The 21,064-nt window shown below is 38.5% G+C and overlaps 1 protein-coding gene across 1 annotated transcript in view; it reads right to left on the minus strand.

The window, feature by feature from the left end:
• The window catches only part of COL19A1 (collagen type XIX alpha 1 chain), a 250,774-nt gene that overhangs the window by 47,066 nt on the left and 182,644 nt on the right, over window positions 1–21,064 (minus strand). The window contains exons 19-31 of the mRNA XM_036414901.1: window positions 16,433–16,495; window positions 12,161–12,196; window positions 11,103–11,138; window positions 10,958–11,011; window positions 10,258–10,311; window positions 7,618–7,671; window positions 6,838–6,927; window positions 6,027–6,071; window positions 5,842–5,919; window positions 4,523–4,558; window positions 4,372–4,416; window positions 4,227–4,280; window positions 2,889–2,930 (exon numbers count right to left, since the gene is read on the minus strand). Of these exons, the coding sequence (XP_036270794.1) occupies window positions 2,889–2,930; window positions 4,227–4,280; window positions 4,372–4,416; window positions 4,523–4,558; window positions 5,842–5,919; window positions 6,027–6,071; window positions 6,838–6,927; window positions 7,618–7,671; window positions 10,258–10,311; window positions 10,958–11,011; window positions 11,103–11,138; window positions 12,161–12,196; window positions 16,433–16,495 (687 nt within the window). The remainder of the gene's footprint in view (window positions 1–2,888; window positions 2,931–4,226; window positions 4,281–4,371; window positions 4,417–4,522; window positions 4,559–5,841; window positions 5,920–6,026; window positions 6,072–6,837; window positions 6,928–7,617; window positions 7,672–10,257; window positions 10,312–10,957; window positions 11,012–11,102; window positions 11,139–12,160; window positions 12,197–16,432; window positions 16,496–21,064) is intronic.

Below are 21,064 nucleotides of genomic sequence, written 5' to 3' on the forward strand. Positions count from 1 at the left end.
TCTGCAAAAAGCCCTGGAAAGGCTTATTGTTAAATAAATTGTTAAATGAAAATATTATCAGGAAAGGCACAAAATAGGAACCATTGGATAGGAGAGAAAGTTTAGTTTTAACAGTTGACAGAAGATAGGACACTAGAAGCCTCTACCCTTTCATCCCTTTCACCAAAGGGAAGATTCTTTAAGCCTGAAGAGGGAACTAAAGCTTGCTATTGCGAAGTTAGAAAAAAAATTGCTCATGGCTGTTCAAGTTCAATATTTTTGACCCATTGAATATTAGCCTAAGTCTGATTTCCAAATAAATTAGTTTCCCTGGAAAACTAATTTTATATGATAGTGAAAAAATTCTAAGACAATTCATCTAAAAAAAATGCTGGGCTAGAGCTCTTTTCATGGTAGGCCTTCTTAGTTCTCTTCATGGTGGGATGTGTAAATGGGAACTAAAGTATTGTTTCTTAAACTAATTTTACCATCAGGATCTTTTTACAGAGGCAATGAGTTGGCAGAGGAGTTAAAAAAAAAAGTACATATACAATTGTAAACGACCACTTATAATGTCTGAAAAACCATAATGAGAAAGATAGATGCTGAGGACTTAAGAGAACCAAAAAATTTCTCATATTTAAAAAAGTATGAAAAATGAATTATTGTATCTATAAACATACATATAAATGTGGAATATCAGTAGAGAGCAAAACCCTGACATATTAATATACAACAACACTTTAGAATAGAGTATTCAATTGATTATTTTAATAAAACATAAAAAATATGGCAATCATTAAGAGTCAATAGAATTTTCTAAGTGTCATTTCAAACTGTCCTCATTTTCTTTAGTGTAAGATTACCAGAATGGTAAATTAATGGTAAACTAATTTTCATTAATGGTAAATTAGTTTTTATTAAGCTTCTTGAAAAAAAATGTCCTAAGATTTCCTTATGAAGAAGATAAGGATGCACCGATTATTAGTCAATACATAGGGTATCATTTGTGTCTGGAATTATTTCAGCTCTTTTCAATACTTTAATCAAAGATATTTTTGAAAACAGAAATCAGGATGACTAAATTTGCTAAAGACTCAAGACAGAGAAGGAAAGTTAATGAGTTGAATAACAGGGTCAGGATTTAAAATGGCATTATTAAGTTGGCCTAATAGAGCCAATCCCCAATCTAAATTTCTGTATTAGATTTTGCTTCGGGGAATTACAAGCTTTCCTATTCTATTGAATACAGTTTGTGGGGACTATCAGTCAACGTGTCCTGCCCTCCTCTTGCCAATCGGCTCTCCTGGGTCTCAGAGCGTCAGCTGAGATGCTAGGCCTGGAAAAATGGCAGAGAGCTGGATTAGAAGAGTGTTACCCTGGTGAAACTGTCTGAATTCCAAGAGCCTTGCAGTCCTGGTCCCTCGCCATGTCAGAGCCTAGTCCGTCTTTTTGATCCACCCCATATCCCATCGGGATATTCATTTCTGCTTACATGTACACATTTTTTATCCTTACAGTAAAGAACCCTAACTATTTTGGAATGGTATAACACTTACAATTCTGCTATTTACAACATTACTGCATTGTAAAGAACTGAGACAATGTCTGAGGACTTGTATTCCTATGTTCATGTTACACTTATGAGCTGTGTGACTCTGAGCAAGTTACTTAACTGCTGGGAGCCTCAGTCTTCCATCTACAGAACGGGGATACTACCACAGCCTGCACTCATAGGATTGTTGTGAAATTAAGTGAGGTTACAAAAGTAGAGCAGCACACTGCCTGGCATGTAATTTTAACTCAATAAATATAAGATATTCTTGAAATGCCCATAAATATTCTTTTCTTATTAGACAATGTTGACCTTTGAAGGTTTTAAAAACTTCTATATTTTTATATATATTCATATTGAAATTCATATTTACATTTATATATATCTATTCTCAAAACTTTAATCACCTAACAAGTATATATACTAGAATTCCTGAGTGTTTTAAATTCAACAAATATTCCTGCCTGCCTACTACTATGTAAATAATTGTACAAAACATTGGGTAAATGCCAGGAATATAAAATAAATACATATACACACACATAACCCAAATGTATGTGTCTCTCTCTGTGTGTATACACATATACACTGTCCATTCACACAGAGACAGATAAAACACATTAACATTTGAATATAATGTAAAGAATCAGATTTTCATGTGGGTTCACTCTATCTTAGCATACCATGAAGAAATGCAAATACATAAGAGTTATGGAAGTCCCATTATCATTCCCCCCATCTGTTTTACAAATAAAACACAGGGAAGTATTAGAGAAAAATGGCAGCAAGATTTATTCCCTCTGAGATGCAAAGAAGTAGACATACTTCTTATTTGACAGAGTAACAGGTGTTAAGGCAATTGTTGGCTTTGGAACTTGAGAGTTCATTTTGTAAACTCCCATGATATCAAACCTCAGCCTTGCAATCTAGCTGTTTATTGAGAAGCACTAGGTTTTCATCCTGGGTCTGGCCAGGGCAGATACAGGGAGGAGGATTAGGTTTCTCAGTGGTGAGCCGGGGTGAGTAAACACCCGTTAAGAGAGGAGAGAATGATCTACTCAAGGGTGTCAGTGACAGGATTCCTTCCTTGTGGTTCATCTCAGTATTATCATCTCTCCCCTCCCCCCACTTCTACACCCAAAACGGGAGGGTGGTGATGAAGGAGAGAGTAGAAGGATTAGTATAAAGGACGCAAGGTACATAAAAATACATGTTCCTTTTTTCTATCTTATAGATGTTCTGCCACTTAAAAATTGAATTTTAGTTCAGGCTAAGCAATTAACTTCTTGTAAAGATTTCCTTTCTGATTTTTCCTGGAAATTAACATGTAATTTCTTACATAGCAACAAAGTACCTTGAGCAAAACACCGATGTCTCCCAAGAGAGGAAGTGCAATCTGTGGTTGAGAAAAAGAGCAGATCCATGTATTTGTACATATACGGGCACACAATACGATGCAGACATTCAACACAATGTAGACATTTTAAATAAATACTCATTATTCCTCTCCTACGAACAGCCAAACACATGCATATTATTGTTTTGATTCTCTGTCTCTATTTCATATTTTCATGACCGTGGCAACCTTTATGCCAACCCTAACATATTACTGGTTTTACACTTGATCTCAGCCGAAAGGCTGAGAAGCAATTTACTGTTAACGTTTTAAATAATGCATAAAGGTAAATCATTTATTCAAAGAAAATCACTCTTCTGCCAGGCAAATTATCAAGCTGTTGAAAAATATAAAAATTACAGGATGAATTTGCCTTCAAGTTCTTTCTCACTGAAACTTAAAAGAGCCTATATGTGGCTTAAGGGATGGGCAAGACAGATCCGGAGGGAATTCAGGCAGTGTTTTGGCCTCATGCCTTAAGTTGTCCCTTCAAAGAGACACTGTAAACCCAAGGAACGCTTTACAAGATTCCCAGATGATGCACCGTGATTCACTCGGTGGTGGAGTTCAAGTACAGCTGAAACATGCCTCTGCATGTAGCTTATAAAGGCACACAGGGCCCAGCCAGTATGGGAACTAGAAGGATTTGTGAGGCTTAGAACTGAGAGGCCAGATTTGGATTTTATTATACGAAACTCTTAATACAATGTCATGTTCCATATGGCCTCTCAAATTAGAGCTGCTGAATCTGAGGCTATTTAAAGATTTCTCTGTCGCTCAAAGCAAGATTTAAGCTAAAGTAAAACTTTGGAACACACAATTAGTGCCTAAACTCATTTTGTAAGAGCCCACTCCAGACACTTTTTTGTAATCTAATCATTTCAGCATTTTAAAGCCACAGAATCAATGGCTACATACCATATTGTAAGTAACTTACCTGCAAACTTCCATTTAGAGAAATGAAATTCATTTAGCCACTAGCATTAGAAAGAACAGAAATTGTGGCTATAGATTTTAACTCAATTTTCCATGGGATTGAGACATTATCTGCCAAGGCACAGCCTGGGGCAAAAATTGTACAGCTGAACTATACCCTGAGGAAGTAAATATTCATCACACACGCAAAAATGCTGACACAGCTTGACTTTTCCCCCCTCTACAAAATAATGGGGACAAACAAAATCACCAGGCAGTCACTGAGCATTCTAATTAGTTTGGACAGCAAAACTTGCTTGGTAGGCTGTTTGGCTTCTGGGTGTATTAAAGGTACATAAATCAGGCAGTCTGTTGACATACCGGGTCACCTGGGGGGCCTGGCAGCCCTGGCTTTCCATCCCTCCCTGGAGCTCCCTGAAAACAGAAACATGTTCACATCTCCGCACAGAGGAACAGGTGAGATTAAATAGGTTGTGGGGGAGGAGTCGGCCCAGGCTGTCCTTACATCATTCCCTGGAGTTCCTGGCAATCCAGGGTGGCCTCGAGGACCCTGGAAAAGGGGGGAAATAGTGACTTATGAGGATGGTCTTTCAGTAATTTCCCCCGGGTCAGCAAGCTGGATTTGCAGTGCCTCATAACTTGGTTGAGTAGCTTACCTGAATACCTGGCTCTCCAGCTGGTCCTTGAGAGCCCTGAGTGGAATGAGATGCAATGATCAGAATTCTGCCAGGAATGTCCATAAATTACCCAAGGGGGATAAAGGGCTAAGGATGGAGATTTACTTAGTGGAACCACACGGCTTACAACCAGGCACACCCTGAAAACTCTCTGCAAAGTCAGCCCAGATTTTTGGGTGACAGGTAAACACTTCAGTAGATGCCTGTTTCTGAAAACATCCACATGGTTTACCTCAGCTGCCACACGGTTTTGCTCTCTCCGCACCATCATCAGTCCCTGTATCCTCATGAATGCACAAATAGTGCATCCAAATTCTACCTCTTCAGAAACTGACTGCCCACAGGGTAAGCCCACAGGGCATCAGCAATGGCTCCCAGACCTTTCCTTTTCCTATTTTTTATATAAATATTCACAGTACTGTTATTGTCAAAGCTACTTTTGCTCCCTGTCTATTTGTACTATGTTCTTTTTTTTTTCCTTCAACCTTATCCATTCCTCTAATAATTTTCTGGTCTACTTTCTTTTACTTTGTTTAATCTCCAGTGGTCTTTTATAGTCCTGCTCTGGAAAATCAAACAGCAGTCAACACACAACTGACTTCACTACTAATACCTCCTTTTGGCTCTCATAACTTCATTACAAGAGCAGTTTCCCAAATGTCATTAAAATAAGCATGTATTCCACTTTTATTGGCCCAGAATCATTGTGTTTTTAAAATAGCAAATAAAAAGCTTTATTGCTTATTATTATTTAGTCAGCAAGTATGCATACACTGGTCATTATTACCAGGCACTCTCTTTATAGCTAAAACATGTAAAAAACCTGCCTATTCTTAACTATTAAAAACAAATTCTCTATTCTTTAAGATAATACTCAGAGATGTTTCATATCATCCCTTCCATACATACTCCATTTACTTTAAATATTACCTTTTTATTTTATTCTACTTAAAAGCAAATAGTAATCTATAATAACCTAGTAGTAGGCATTTTGATAATCATGCAAACATTCACTCATACTTTTTAGTATATAGAATAGAGGAATGAAAGGTTAGATAACTGTTTCTATCCCAAATCAGTGTATGTATGGCCAACCCTGTAAGTCACACACTGAGTGCCCTCTCTGTGCTTTGCAACGTAACCTCAGTGCCCTTTAATTCTTTCCCTCTGACCAGTGTTTATTGGTATTTCCTCCTCAGACCCTTTTATTCTTTTCTCCTTTTCAAACTTGTCACTGGATTTTGTTTCACAATATTGGAATCAACAGGGTTTCAAAAACTCAATTGGATTTCACTTACTGTTCGGCCAGGAATTCCGACCCCTGGTGGGCCTATGTCACCTGGGGAGCCGTGGACACCAGGCAGCCCTCTTTCTCCCTGGAAATGAGGTGCTTCTGTTAGTGCAGTGCCCAAAGGATGTAAGCTTTGTGGCTGTATTATATTAATGAATAATTCTTTAAAAATCGCCTATGATATTTTTATACCTTTGGCCCACGGGGCCCAGGTGCCCCAGGATTTCCATCCAATCCCTAAAAGAATAAAAAAGGTAAATACATTTCTTTTTCTAAAAAGGCTAATAACATTTAAGTAATCATTAACTCAAAATTATGTTATTGTTCTCCACCCTTCTTGAATAAACCCTTTTCTATAAAATAATAATAAACAAGAAATACAAATTTCACTAGGGTATGGGTTTTATATAGTTACATTAAAATACCTTTTCTTCTTCAAAATAAGGCATGCAATACTGAGAACTATTCATCATTAATTAATATGAAAGGTCAAAGGGGATGAGAAAAATGCATATGAAGCAGGCATACTGGTTAGATTTTCCCAGCTAACCAGTTTCCTATGTCCTGGAAACAGCCTGGACCAGCAGGACACTTTCTGCAAATGACCACCTGTGGCCACACCTGCAGAGCCCCAGGAAGGAAAATTCAGGCAGTTCTTCTGTTTCAACATAGTGTCCTAGGAAGGTTTATTGTTTAAAACTGGTGTTCCTTACTAGGCTTCAAAGATCCCTAAAGAATCTATGCCTTCTGCACAGCGGGCCTGTGAAGCTTCCAAAATTGGCTGTAAGATGGTGCATGCATGTATGTGCATTTTCTTCAGAAGAAAGGCCCTTGCTTACATAAAATTTCCAAAGAGATTAGGTCTTTAAGCGGAAGAATAAGATGAATATTTATTTTTCTGCAGATCTAAACATGTTCCTGTACTTCTGACCTGAAACTGGGAGCACACAAAGGACAACTAACCATCTTTCTGGAGAAATATAGATAAAAGAGCTGTACTTACTGGATCTCCAGGCAGGCTTTTCCCGGGAGGACCGGCCTCACCTTTTGGACCTGGGAGCCCAGGAGGGCCGATGATCCCACCTGCATCTCCCTGCGGAAAACACGGTATAAGATTCTTACTTCCTTGGCCAGGTTCATGGTGGGAGGTGTGGAGGCAGTGGTTTCCATTGACTTACATTGTCATTATAGCCAGTCAAACTTCATTCATTCACTCTTTCTACAATATTTAGGAAGTGCCTAATTCATGCTAGGCATTGTTCTAGCTATCTTAAGTGCATTTAGATTTTGTAGTGAGTTATGTTAACAATAAGTTTTGCAGTATCATGACTTATGTATGTGCATAAATATATGCACAATAAAGGAATTTATTCATAAAACTCATGAGCTGATCTTTATGCTTTCTTTAAATTAGTCCCCAGAAATGATTCAACACTAATATCCTATTTCTACATAGACATCAAGAAACAGGCCCTGAAAGATTGAGACTTCTTAGGTCCATATCAGAGGAAGCAGCTGAGTCTGAAGCAGACTTTCTGAGTCCTGAGATCTTCCTCTCTGAGTTAGTTCATTTTGTCAGATTGTGTTTTTATGCCAGGATCAGGGCTTCCACAAATGCATAAATTTATTCACTCCATGGTTTATATGGCTGTCACTTCTCTTCATAATCCTGATAGTTGAGTCCTGAGTCCTGTTCTTTCACTGCCCCAATGTCCTTTGACCCTCTGCTTCTTCCTCTGCCTTAGCCACTTAAGATGCACAACGAGTAAAATGGAAGCTATACCTTTTCTCCTTTAATGCCTTGTTTTCCTGGGATACCATGTTCTCCTGGCAACCCCTAGACAGTTTAGAATTAAATGGAAATAGAAATTAGAAAATCTCTTATTATAATGACACTAGAGGCCTGGTGCATAAAATTTATGTACAGGATGGGTGGTGGGTGTCCCTCAGCCCATCTGCACCCTCTCCAATATGGGACCCCATGGGGGAAGTCCGACTATCAGTTGGCCTGATCCCACAAGGATTCCAAAATCGGCAGTCGGACATCCGTCTCACAATCTGGGACTGCTGGGTCCTAACCACTTGCCTGCCTGCCTGCCTAATTGCCCCTAACCACTCTGCCTGACAACCTGATTTCCCCTAATTGCTTCCCTGCTGGCCTGACTGATGCCTAACTGCTCCCCTGCCAGCATGATTGCTCCTAACTGCTCTCCCCTGCTGGCCTGATCACCTTTAACTGCCCTTCCCTGCTGGTCTGATCATCCCCAATTGCCTTCCCCTGCAGGGCTGAGGATGCTGGGGGACTGAGGCTAGATGAGGCAGTGTTGATGGTACTTGGGACTGAGGCTGGATGGGGCAGAACTGAGGGGCCTGGACGTTGCCATCTTGTGGCTGTGGACACCATCATCTTGTGAGGGCATGGCAATCAATTAGCATATTCCCTCTTTATTGGCTGTGGGCACCACCATACCATCTTGTGAGGGTGTGATGGTCAATTAGCATATTCTCTCTTATTAGATAGGATTTTTATCTGAGTCTTTGTCAAGAAAACAGAATTTTAATAAATAAAGTGTGTGGGGATGGGCTGAATTTGATATTTTAGAGAGGAAACATTTTAGTGAAAGTATGTTGTTTCAAGGGAAATAACCATAGTGGAAAGAAACTAAACAGGGTAGAATTCAACCAAATATTGCCAAGAAGGAGTGGGATCATGATGATTGTAGTATCACATGATTCAGAAGGACAATAGGATAAATAGAAAAATATGCTTTAACTATATTTCAGCAATAGGGGTCCTTCCCCTTTTGATTTTGTTCTCTTTTTTTAGTTTCAGCCACTATTACTTCCCTTTACTTCATGGGCATCTTTTGGCTCCATCTGTGCCACCAACATTTTTTCTCTTTCCATAGGATCTCTTCACTAGGGACACCTGTAATGGTTCATTCACTGCCTTGGGGAATCAACAAAAAGCTTATCTCTATGAACTGAATGCTCAAAGTACTGAGCAGAACAAAATGCACTATAAGATAGACCTCTGGAGTATGCAAAACAGAGCAAGGGTTCATGGAGCTGTCTCCAAGGTGATGGCCTAAGGAGAGATTCTAATACTTGTTTAGAGGGTACTGGAATTGTGGCCAAACAGAGATCAGTTTTCAAGAAGATAGGGGCAAGCATTTTTCTTGTTTTGCTCAAATGAGGACTGATGGTATGTCTCAGTTCCAAAGGTGCTAGAAGGCTAAGGAGGTAGTTAGTCCAAGGGACAGAAGGCTTACTTGGAGGCATGTTTAAGGAGCATGTGTTTATGTGTGTGTGTGGGTGTGTGTGTGGGAGAGCGAGAGAGAGCGAGAGAGCGAGAGAGAGAGAGAGAGAGAGAGAGAGAGAGAGAGAGCGCGAATATGAATCCACTAAAGATAGTTTATAATGCAACCTGAGGACCTTTCTCTAATTGCATTATAGAACTATTTTCAGCCAAAAGACTTGTTCTTTTGGGAGGCTCACACAAGAAAGAACAACAGAACTATATATATATATATATATATATATATTATAAATATTATAATATATTTTATTGATTTTATACAGAGAGGAAGGGAGAGAGATAGAGAGTTAGAAAGATAGATGAGAGAGAGTCATCGATCAGCTGCCTCTTGCACACCCCCTACTGGGGATATGCCCACAACCAAGGTACATGCATGCCCTTGACCGGAATTGAACCCGGGACCCTTCAGTCCCCAAGCCGACGCTCTATCCATTGAGCCAAACCGGTCCCGGCAATAAATAAATAAATATATAAATATATATATATATATATATATATATATATATATATATATATATATTTTTTTTTTTTTTTAAATGGAGAACTGGACCAAGGCTAAGCATAATGGAAATGCTTGCTTTCTCTCTTGCTTTTCCTTATTTCTTTTGATACTTCCCATCTCCTTTACTATTGGTACACCAATGACAAGCATATAAAATGATAATTTAGTTAACATGTGTCCCAAGACAAATTTATTAGGCTATTGATATTAAAAAAGACCTCACATGAATATATGAAGGTACTGGCCTCCACAATAGCCCTTGACATTAGCTATGATAACTTTTTTTTTTTTAACAAGAGAAAAACAAATTTAATTACATACATATATATGGAAACCTCATATACATGAGTGTCAGAGACCCCACATACATGAATTATTTAGAGGCAGACAAGCAAAATGAGGTAGATATGACATTCTGAGCTAAGGAATGCAGTTAGACACAGGGAGCTATGATCACTTTAGTGGTAGAGATGACCTATGACTTTAAAAAATGCAGCAGAACTCGGTCAGTCACATGAACAGATGTTGAGATTCTTCAAAACAAGTCTCAGTCTCAATTTAATTTTCAAATATCAAAGACCCTTGTATCTACTAATACATACAATATCTCCAGGTGGTCCTCTGGGTCCCATAGAGCCTGCAGGTCCTTGCTGACCCTAAAGTAGAAGGTGACATGTACTTTTAACTGGCTAATAGAATGTACCTGAATATATATAAAACATGGTGTGACTTATATCTATAGAAATGTGGACCTTCCACCCTGCTACCTTCTCTGAATAACACTGAAATGTGCTGTGGGCTTACAGGAGAGCTTTAAGATGTTCTCACTTTAATGGATTTCATCAGCAGGTGAGGCCTGGATAACTTGCCTTACCTGTTGGTGGGAGCATCTCATGTGAATCTCTCCCCCACCTCTCAACAGGGGGTCTTTCTTGGGACACTTCCCCAGATCCCAGATGGGGAACTCAAGCATCTCAGGGATGCACAATTTTGGCTTAGAAAATTGACCCCTGAATCCTGCTTACTTTAAGAAAATAGTTCAGGGACATAGATTTAGCTCACATTGTTTACTCTTGACACTTTTAGGGGTGCTATTGTGAATATGTTCTGAAAAAGAATTTAAATCCCTATTGTGAATCAAAAGGCACAGCTACTGTGTGTGTAATAAATGCAGCCTATGAGGGGAAATCACCATGGAAACATGATAAAGCCTCTGAGAACATTTGTGAAGAAAATGAGTGGCTAGAAATGGTGATAACTCCAAAATTATTTCCTCCTTTATTTCAGTTATTTCTTATATACCTTGAGTCCTGGGCTTCCTATTAAACCAGGGGGACCAGGATCTCCAGGTTCACCCTAAGCAAAGGAGAGAAAAAAAATTAAACCGGTTACTTTGATTTTCACACTTTCATTAGATTGGAGATGCAATTGAAGAATGTCAGATTACCTTTATTCCTTGTGATCCTATTATCCCCGGTTCTCCCTGTAAATAAAATAATCAGAGTGTGTGTGTGTGTGTGTGTGTGTGTGTGTATATATATATATATATATATATATATATATATATATATATGATGCTTAAATTCAGATGGAGATGAGCATTTGTTGTCATGAATTCATTTGCATTTCCACTAATTAGCATAGAACAAAGGGGGAATTATGGAAGACATGACGAAGTCAAGGAGGGTTCATTCTAAAACATGATTTAAAATACTTATTGCTAATAAATAAACAACATTTTTCTTTTCTTTTTTTCTTTGTAAATTTTTTTTCTGTGTTGCTTTTGACACTGTAAACATCACGTTCATCACATTCCATTAGCATTAACTGCCTTCTCCACTCAGCTGACATTGTTACAATTTGCCATAGGCTAATCTTTTATCTCAGAGAATGAAAAATTCAGATGAGGAGGTAAAGATGAGTAGAATTGAAGTTGTTGTGTCATGGTGATTCTACTATCAGGTTTATGTACTTAATTAAAAAAAAAACAGAAAAATAAAGATTATACACAAGACAATGATATTGGCAATATTAAGTTTGCTTTTATATTTCCCATGACTTATTATTGACCATTTTGAAAAAATTATCCTGGTTGATAAATCTAATTTGTATCATTAAGATAATTTTTGAAAAACTGTATTTTGTATTTTATATATCTTACTAGAGGCCCATTACATGAAGAGATATGTGCAATAGGCTTTCCTACCCTTGGTAAGAAGTGGGTATATTTCAAAAGATTCATGTCCAATCACAAAAAGTAATAGGTTAAAAAAATATACTCTACCCATACCAGATGTTAAAGTGTCATCAGAGGATAAAATTTAACAAGGTTTAAAATTTTTCACTTATCAAAATAAAAGAGTCAAAATACATAGAGGAAAAGGTAAAATGCTCAGGGACCTTCTTTCATCAAATCTATTAGACTCCAAAGTAAACATACCAGGAATCAGAGAGAAAGAAATCAATGAAGTAGAAAACCCAAGATAGTGATAAACATCCACTTACTTTATCTCCCTTTTCACCTTTTGTAAAAGGTTCCCCCTAGGAAAATGGGTAGAAAACAGAATCAATTATAAACACTTTTAGAAATAAACTCTCCAGAACTGAAATTGAATATCCTGCAGGGCAACCCAGACTCCATTCAGGCACTCCTCTGCAATGGTCCAGAATACCACACAGTACCCTGTACAGCTTAAAGGCAGTATATGAGAATTAGTTACAAAAAACTTACACATTCCCAAATGAACAATAAGCTAATCTTTTTAATACTATTTTGAGAATCCTGAGTAGATGACAAATTGAAATTGAAATGCTGCCCAAGTCCAAAGTTTCCTTTTACACAGTTCACATTGAAGGTAAACACACACACACACACACACATACACACATACACGCGCGCACACACACACACACACACACACACACACACACACACACTTTCTCTTATTAGCTTCTATTCCTGAAGTTCTATGCCCATAATCTCATTTACTCTTATATCAGTGCTAGGGAGAAGACATTGTCTCATTTCAAACATGAGGAAAGAGATTCAGAAAGTTATTTCCCCTAAAATAGCATGTGAACTTTATGTTCCCTTATTATGCCTATAAACTCTGAAATGTAGATATGTAGTTAATCTTGACTAACACAGCATCTCTGGTGTACACCGTTGGTATCCAATAAAATTTTAGTAAATTAGAGAATTTGAAGTTATGCAGATATTACAATAATGGCTGATATTTGTTAAATTCTTATAGTGCTCCAAACACTTCTAATCACATTATATGTATGAAAACATTAATCTTTTTTTAATATATATATTTTATTGATTTTGTACAGAGAGGAAGGGAGAGAGACAGAGAGTTAGAAACATCGATGAGAGAGAGTCATCGATCAGCTGCCTCTTGCACACCCCCTACTGGGGATATGCCCGCAACCAAGGTACATGCCCTTGACTGGAATCGAACCCGGGACCATTCAGTCCCCAAGCCAACGCTCTATCCATTGAGCCAAACCGGTCTCGGCGAAAACATTAATCTTCATACGTTAGTGGAGTAGGTACTAGTAGTATATTCATTTACAGATGAGGAAACTGAGAAGTTAACCAATTTCGCCAAGGTCACATAGCCATCAAGAGGTTGTTCAGGCCAAAACTTTATTGCTAGCAGATACATGGGCCTTACAGTTAGTTTCGGCAATGAAACGAGAGCATAAGTGACATGTGCTACTGCAGGGAAAGTCCATTCACGATCCTTCAGTCCCACACTTCCTGCAGTAATGACTAAGAAGGTTGTGTGAACCAGATGGCTTAGCTACATGGTGATAATCAGCCCTGAAACTGAGTGTGGTTTGGAGCAGAACACCCATTCCTCCCAGTGGAACCATGCTGGGCATGCAGCACAAGCAAGAGATAACCTTTCTTGGGTTAAGCCACAGAAATGTCAGGGGTACTTTGTTGCTTAGCATAACCTCACCTACTCTTACTAATATGTCCCAATACCTACCCAACATGATTAAATCTCTTAATATTGGTTAATTTCTCACATTAGAGTAGGGCTTTATTTACATTCTTACCTTTCAGCTTTAATTCTTAAACATCTGCTTGACTTTTAAGATAGGAGATGATGTTAATTAGATATAAGCAATGGGTAACACTGCTTATATAACAGCTCATTTCTGCTTATCTTATGTCATTGCTCATTTAGAGCCACTATCAGGCCACATTGACTAAAGTAACTGGTTTTAAAAAAATGCACAAAAACAGTAAACTGCTGGTTTAGAGACTTGATGCTTAGTCTAACTCCTATGGCTACTGCCTGGGTCAAATAACTTAACTTTTGGAACTTCTCTTTCATTATCTACAAAATCATGGGATTCAACTAGATGATCCTTACATGTATTTTAGCTGTGATACGTTTCAGGAGACATTTAGTCAAATACTCAATGTCCAGTTGTGGGGGGCACACTGCCATTTGAGATAGGTAGTTCAGAATTTAATTTGCCTGAATTTTTTTGGATGAGTTGTTTGAACCTTCTGGTTACTATGCAAAGTCAAGTCCAGATCCTGTTCTAGAATAGACATGTTGAGGCTATAGAAAGCTAAACTTCTCTGCATAATCATGTAAAAATGTGCTTTTTTTTTATGTTGCAGGGGGGATGTCAAGCAAAGTTGTATAAGGAGGTGGGATAATTAAGGAAGTAATAGGGAACTTGCAAGAAGACGAATTAAAAGAAACGAAAGTTGTTCACCTGGGTAAGCCCGATAGGTGGGCTGCCCCCAAATGTTGGTGGTAGGAGGGAAAGCCAGAGGGAATCTCTGAGGAGTTGTGAAATCCTCCAGTCCTTGCTATTCAAAGCGTGACCCATGGACCAACAGCAGGAGGCCTGCCAGGGCGCTTTGTGAGAAATGCAACTTCTCAAACCCCACCCAAGATCCAGTGAATTAGAACCAGCTTTTCAAAAGGCTCCCCAGGTGATTCAAGTGCACCTCTGAGAAGCAGGAATTATCTCCTTTATGCTATACACATCCCCGATGGTCCAGTAGAATTTTAGTAAATCTTATTGCCAGGCCTGCCATCTGTCACGTGGAAATTAAGGGTCAGTGTTCAAGCTTGGAGAGGAGTCAGTGGAGACGCGGAGAAGCAGTTAGGAGTTGGTAAGAGGTGTCAAGCGTGGAGCATCAGGAGTGAGTTGGCAGTGACCACTAGACTGGATTGTGGAACATGTGAGTTTCCTAGACATTCATGGGAACACCCACTTGGGGAACCCTGTTAAAGATCGTTACTTTCTGCAGAGGGTGGGGTGGAGGTTTGGGCTTGATACTAAGGGCAAGCATGACCTCTGCAGGTAGGAGGATGTAGGGTACCTGGGTAACAGCACTCACTCTAAAGTTGCCTGAAAGTTTACTGTCATTGCCAGAGATGTTTAACTTTTAAAGCTGAAGCACAGGGAACGTTTTGCTTTGTAATACTGAATACGTTTAATAATTGTTCCTGTTTGACATGCAGACATTTTAGTGCCTCATCATTCATTATCCCTGGTGAACCAATATCCTTTGTTCATCCTGGCGGGGAAAAGTAAAGGTGATTTTTAACAAGTATGACCTTTTTGTTTATTTTTTAATTTTTAACAAAAATGAAACATTTGTTAAGTCTGATTCTTGCTGATTTATATAAAGGTCTCCATAGGTTGTCTGTCTGTTTGTTTTAGCATTTTAAAAAAGTTATTTTTGTAACTAGGACTCATGTAATATCTATATGTGGTCCTATTTGAATACAAAGGGTACTATAGAGTTCCCCAACCATCAACAAAATAACTAAGTTTTTAAAGAAACTGGCCTCAGTAACAATGACAAGTGGCTTGAGAGGCCACTTTGATCTTACAAGAACCAAGAAAGGAAAGTAACTTCAGGAAATATACTGAGAGCAGTTGTTGTAGCAAATAGACAGGTTCCTAATTTTTTTGATAAATTAGCCCCAGTCTTTACATATACTGATTTAATTATTCATTTCAGCTACAATATTTATAGCTGGGAAGCTTAACGGTTTTTAAATCCTGGTTCTAGAGTCAGGCTACTGAAGTGGGAGTCATGGCTCTAAGATTTACTAGCTGTGTAACCTTGGGCAAGTTACTTACCCTCTCTGTGCCTCAGTTTCCTCAACTCAGGGTGATAGGAGCCTTCCTCAAGTGGTTTTCTTTTAAAAGAATTAAATCCCTACAAGTAAAATGTAGGGAGCGACTATGGGGTTATGCCTCAGACTGAGCTGTGGCAGGGCCACAAACAAGTCCAAGCTTGGAGGGCAGAGCCCTTTTAGAATAATTAAGCTTGACCTTTTAGCCCTCCCTAGCTCCTTCCTAGGTAGTTAATGGGCTGCCGGAGGTGCAGCAAGTGCTGCCAAAACAAGGTGAAACTCACAAGAACACTGTAAACATGTTGACCACTATCCTTGTTTTGATCTCACTATCAAATAAAGCCTGAGCTTGCAGGCGGGATCTTTCTGTGTCCTCATCCAGGCATGGGAGATTTGCCGAGCCCCAGCTGTATTCTCTTGTCTGCGTGGCTGTAGTCCTTCACCACCCTTCCTCAGGTTCACCGAACCCTTTGGCTGTGCTGGCCGCCACAGTAAAAGGCTCAGTGCCTCGCATAGAGCACTTGCTCAAATATTGGAGCTATTGTTCTTGGCCATGGCAGGGGCAACCAAGGTATATAGAAGTGAGGCTAATTAGGAAAAACATACATTTTAGATATTCTTTCTTGGCCCTAAAAGCTAAAATACTTACAGATTCTCCTTTTTGGCCTTTAGGGCCAACAGACCCTGGAAATCCTGGTTGTCCAGTTTCTCCCTTTCAAAAAGAGAACAGAAGAGAGATTTTGCATGAGGTCAGATGAGATGAGTACTGTTGTGACAATCAGAGTCAGACTAATTGCTTGAGCTGCTTCTAACCTATTATCTTCCCAAGAGACAATGACAAGTTCTGAATGGAGTTAGGCTACTTGCATAGTAATGTGTTTGTCAGCCCTTCACAATGCCTTTAGGTCTTTTAGATATCCGTGAGATTCAGTATATTTAAAATTAATCTGAAACAAAATTATTTTTCAAGAAAAGAACATCTAGAGGAGAAAAAATTATAATTTTTCCCTGCTGTACCAAAATTTTTGTGTGTGATCTTACAGACATCAGATTGTTTAACTGACACAATAATCCGGACTTATTTTATTTCAGACACGTCTTTCTTTTTTTAGCTGGGGGGAGATGGAGGAGTGGAGATACAGGAAGACAATGAGTCTCTCAGCTGTTTTCAGAATTTACATTGCAGCTTAAATGATTGGCTATGGACAAAGAAGACATTCTTGTCAATGTAGTGACAGCATCAGCTTAGAAATGTCTAAGGATGTCTTAGATCTTGAAGAGGAATTTGTATGCAACATATAATTGAAAAAAAATACAACTTTAGAAATAATACTTGTGGAGAGGAAATTATCTCACTAATCAGATTTCAGAGGAATCTTCAGCACTGTGCTACTTTTTAATGTTTACCAAAATCCTTGACTATGGCATACTTGTATATCCCATAAACATAGCCGCTAGAAGTTATATAATTTTTTTCCCCTTAACCTCAAGATCATTTTTGCAAAATGATGTTTCTAGGCTTATACTTTTCTCACCTGTCTTGTCTATTTTTTTTTTTTATTAAAAACATAAAGTTGAATTATGTCAAACCTCCAAGACCCAGGCCTCCAAAATTTAAAAAAAGAATTAGAATTAGAAGGTATCTCCTATATTTCCCTCTCCATTTCTGTCCCAGGGAGAGTCACACTCTTGAATTTAGCACTCATATTTTTAGTCCATATGTTTGTACTTTACTACATACATGAAATCATAAACAATATATTATTCTGAATATTTAAAACAAATTCCATAAATAGCTTAATCTTATATATAACATTCTGTGACTTGTTTTTTTCACTAAACATTGTTTTTAATATTCATTTCTATTGATACATATAGGACTAGTTCCTTCATTATAAGTGTTGAATTATGTAACGTTATATAACTATCCTATATAAAGAAGCCTAATATGCTAAATGTCTAGTCCTCTGGTCAGCCGTTCAACCAATCAAATCGTAATATGCTAGTGATATGCTAAGGTGGTTCAAATGCTCACTATGACATGCACTGACCACCAGAGGGAAGATGCTCCAACTGGTAGGTTAGCTTGCTGCTGGGGTCCAGCAATCAGGACTGAACAAGACTGGCCGGACATGCCCTGTAGCCCTCCTGTGGTCCCTCTCGCCCTGATCATGCACTGGTGGTATCCTTTGGTTTGGCCTGTGCCCTCTCGCAATTCGGGACCTATGGGGGATATCAGAGAGCCGGTTTAAGCCCAATCCCGCAGGCCAGGCCAAAAGACCTCACAAATGCATGAATTCGTGTACTGGGCCTCTAGTAGCATTATATAATGCTAATGTAGAGCTTAGCCATATTCTATTTATGGGCCCCTGGGTTGTCCCTAGCTTTTCTTCATTATAAACAAGGCTTCAATGAACATCTCAACATGTGTACCCTTGTATGGACATATTTGTTTGTTTATTTTTGAAGCCTCAAACAATAGTCTACCCAAAATACTTCAAGTACAAACTGATTATAGTCCTGTAATAAGTGTTGGCTTAATTCTAGATTCCTATCCAAATCAGTGTCTTATGATTTTAGATTAGAGGAAGAGGGAGCTTGTCATTTGTAATCAGTAGACAGGATCATGTTTTTAATTGAGTTTCCTAGATTTTTGGAATATATCTCATAAATTTAATCTTGATTTTATTAATATAATTATTTTTCATTTCTAGTATCTAAGTATCTAATATGCCACCAATCTTATACAGGCAAGGAGAAGGCATTTTCCCCTTAGAGAAAATATCTTCTACTCAAAGTAAAACGAGGGAGAAATTGTTAGATACATTTCAGGGACCAATTGGTGTTGGTTTTAAAGAGGCAATAAAAAGTTGTCCTATTATGAGCACAGTGTGACCATCCTATTAACTATCTGGTAGGTGCTAAAATCCCCATTGCACACTAGTGAAGGAAAATATTCCCAGTAGTTAGACTGATCTGCAAAAAATTAAAGTAGAATTCAGGAAGGGGTCTAGAAATGACTATAAAATTCACATCTGCACAATATCAAAAGGGAAGTGGGGATGAACATGGAGAAAGAGTAATTATATTCATAGCTCATATTCACTGAACTGATGTAAATAGGTCTCCTTTGGAATGTAGATGAAGGGCCCAACAGAGACTTTGATCCATCTCTCTGTGTGGTACACTGATGTGGTTGGGTTTAGAAAAAGATGGCAGGAACCAATTCCCTCATATAAAATCCTGGAAACAAAAGTATTTCAGACCCGAATCTTAGACACATGTGGAGTGCTTTTTCACATTTGCTCAGTGATTTGTCACTGTGGATATGAGTTGAAAGGCAAGTGATGAATTTATTTAGCTTCAGAAAAGGCTGCCCCTGGACACTTTTAGAGCTATTTTTAAATGTGGTGCTTTTGTGGCTTTATCTTTTCTCTCTGACAGTGGGCCCCCCAAAACCTCTGCCAATTTCTCAGAAGTATTTAAATATTCACCACCTTATCCCACTGTCTCTGTAAAAAAGCAGTTCTTCTTAATCACCTTACAAACACATTATTCCTTCTCCACATTTAGTTAGTTGCAGTCAAGTTCCAGAACAGAGATCACCATTTCAATACTGGTAGATATGTAACATGAGGGCCACTGATGGCTACCAGTATGTCTTCATATTCCTTCCTGTCACTTGGTACAGGATGTGGCTGCTAAACCAGGAGTGACCCATGTATAGATTCCCTGGCTGTGTCTGTTCTAGTGCATCTGGGTAGGGTTACAAATTTGGCTGGTTTTGTGATTCTGTTTTGCCCATCAGCATATTGAGAAGTGATAATTCATTTAGGTGCTGAAATTGTACTTCTCGTTAAGTCTTTTATTCTACAACATAAATGCTGTCCCTTCTCTGTCAAAATGACGGTGGAAGATGAAACGATGAGCAAGACCATGTGTTAAGGATGGTAATGCCTAGTAACACCAAAAAGAAATATATGAGACCTCTGAGAAGAGAGAAAGTCTGGAGTGGATGAACAGAAAGGAACACGTCTTTAGTGGGGGTTTAACATGGGTCAGGTGTTATGCTTTCAGGTAAGCACATATCACTGCATTTATTTTTAATCTTGACATCAACTTTGTTTAGATACCATTATGCCCATTTTTTACACGAGGAAACTGACACTCAAATAAATAAAGTGAATTTCCCAAGGAGACACAGCTATTATTAGCACAATCAACTTTTGCCCAAAGACCATGCTCTTTCCACCACTCACTGGTTTTCAACCTGGCTGCCAGTTAGAATCATGGGCAGTATTTTTAAGTGACAGTGATATGTAACCCACCCCAGATCAACCAGAGGTGTGCCCCAAATCAGAGTCTCTCATGATGGAAACTGAACAATGGTATTTTCTAAAACCCTCCAGGTGATCCCAGGGTGCAGCCAGGGTTTGGAACCACTGTAGTCCACCGCAGGTGCAAGCAAATCTGTGGAGCAGATTGCAGGAGCTTTAAATTCTCACTACAGTGACCCTTGAACTGAACTATAATTTAAAAAACCAATGTATTGGTTCAGAACAGCAGCCTGGGTAAGGGAGGGGTGATTTCACCCCTCTAGCAAATGCTATGCTTAACATTTTTTAGTTTATTTTATGGATTATTTATTGGCAGTCTTTCTCCTGTTAATTAAAATTCTTACAAATCATTTTCTATGCACATTTACATCAGGTTTTACATCAGGTTCCCTGCAGACTCTTCGAGAGGTTATTTCTTTGAGTGGGAGGAGGGGACAGACATGCCACTGGCTTTTGTAATTCCATTGAAGACTCTGAAGCAATTAAAAATATTTGAGCAATAGAAAAGCTCCTTAGAGCTTGAAATACACCTGTTTCACAGAATCAAATTTCTCATCATTGAGGTCTTAAGAATTTCCAAGTAACATATGTTTCCTAATGAACATAGCAGAACAGAAGCCAGCTGTTTTGTTTCGAGAAATGAATCATCATTTAAATACTTTAAAAGTGCCACAGCTCCCTTCTTTGCTCAGCTGTCCTATGTGACAAGCTCTGTGGCTTTATTTTGCCCCCCCCCCCACCCCCTTAGCTTGCAGGTGTCCAGTAGTAATTGCTTCAAATGTAATGTGTTCTTTACGGAGGCATAGGAATTCTGTAAGCTATTTGGTTACAGGAAATAGTGCTAATGTACTAGCAGTACAATCCAAGATGCACAAATGGCTTGTTATTGCTGTAAAATAAATATTTTGGCTGTCTTTTGAGGAATGTCAAGGTTTTATTTATTT

Source organism: Pipistrellus kuhlii, unplaced genomic scaffold (genome assembly GCF_014108245.1).
Source record: "Pipistrellus kuhlii isolate mPipKuh1 unplaced genomic scaffold, mPipKuh1.p scaffold_m20_p_5, whole genome shotgun sequence".
Lineage (NCBI taxonomy): Eukaryota > Metazoa > Chordata > Mammalia > Chiroptera > Vespertilionidae > Pipistrellus > Pipistrellus kuhlii.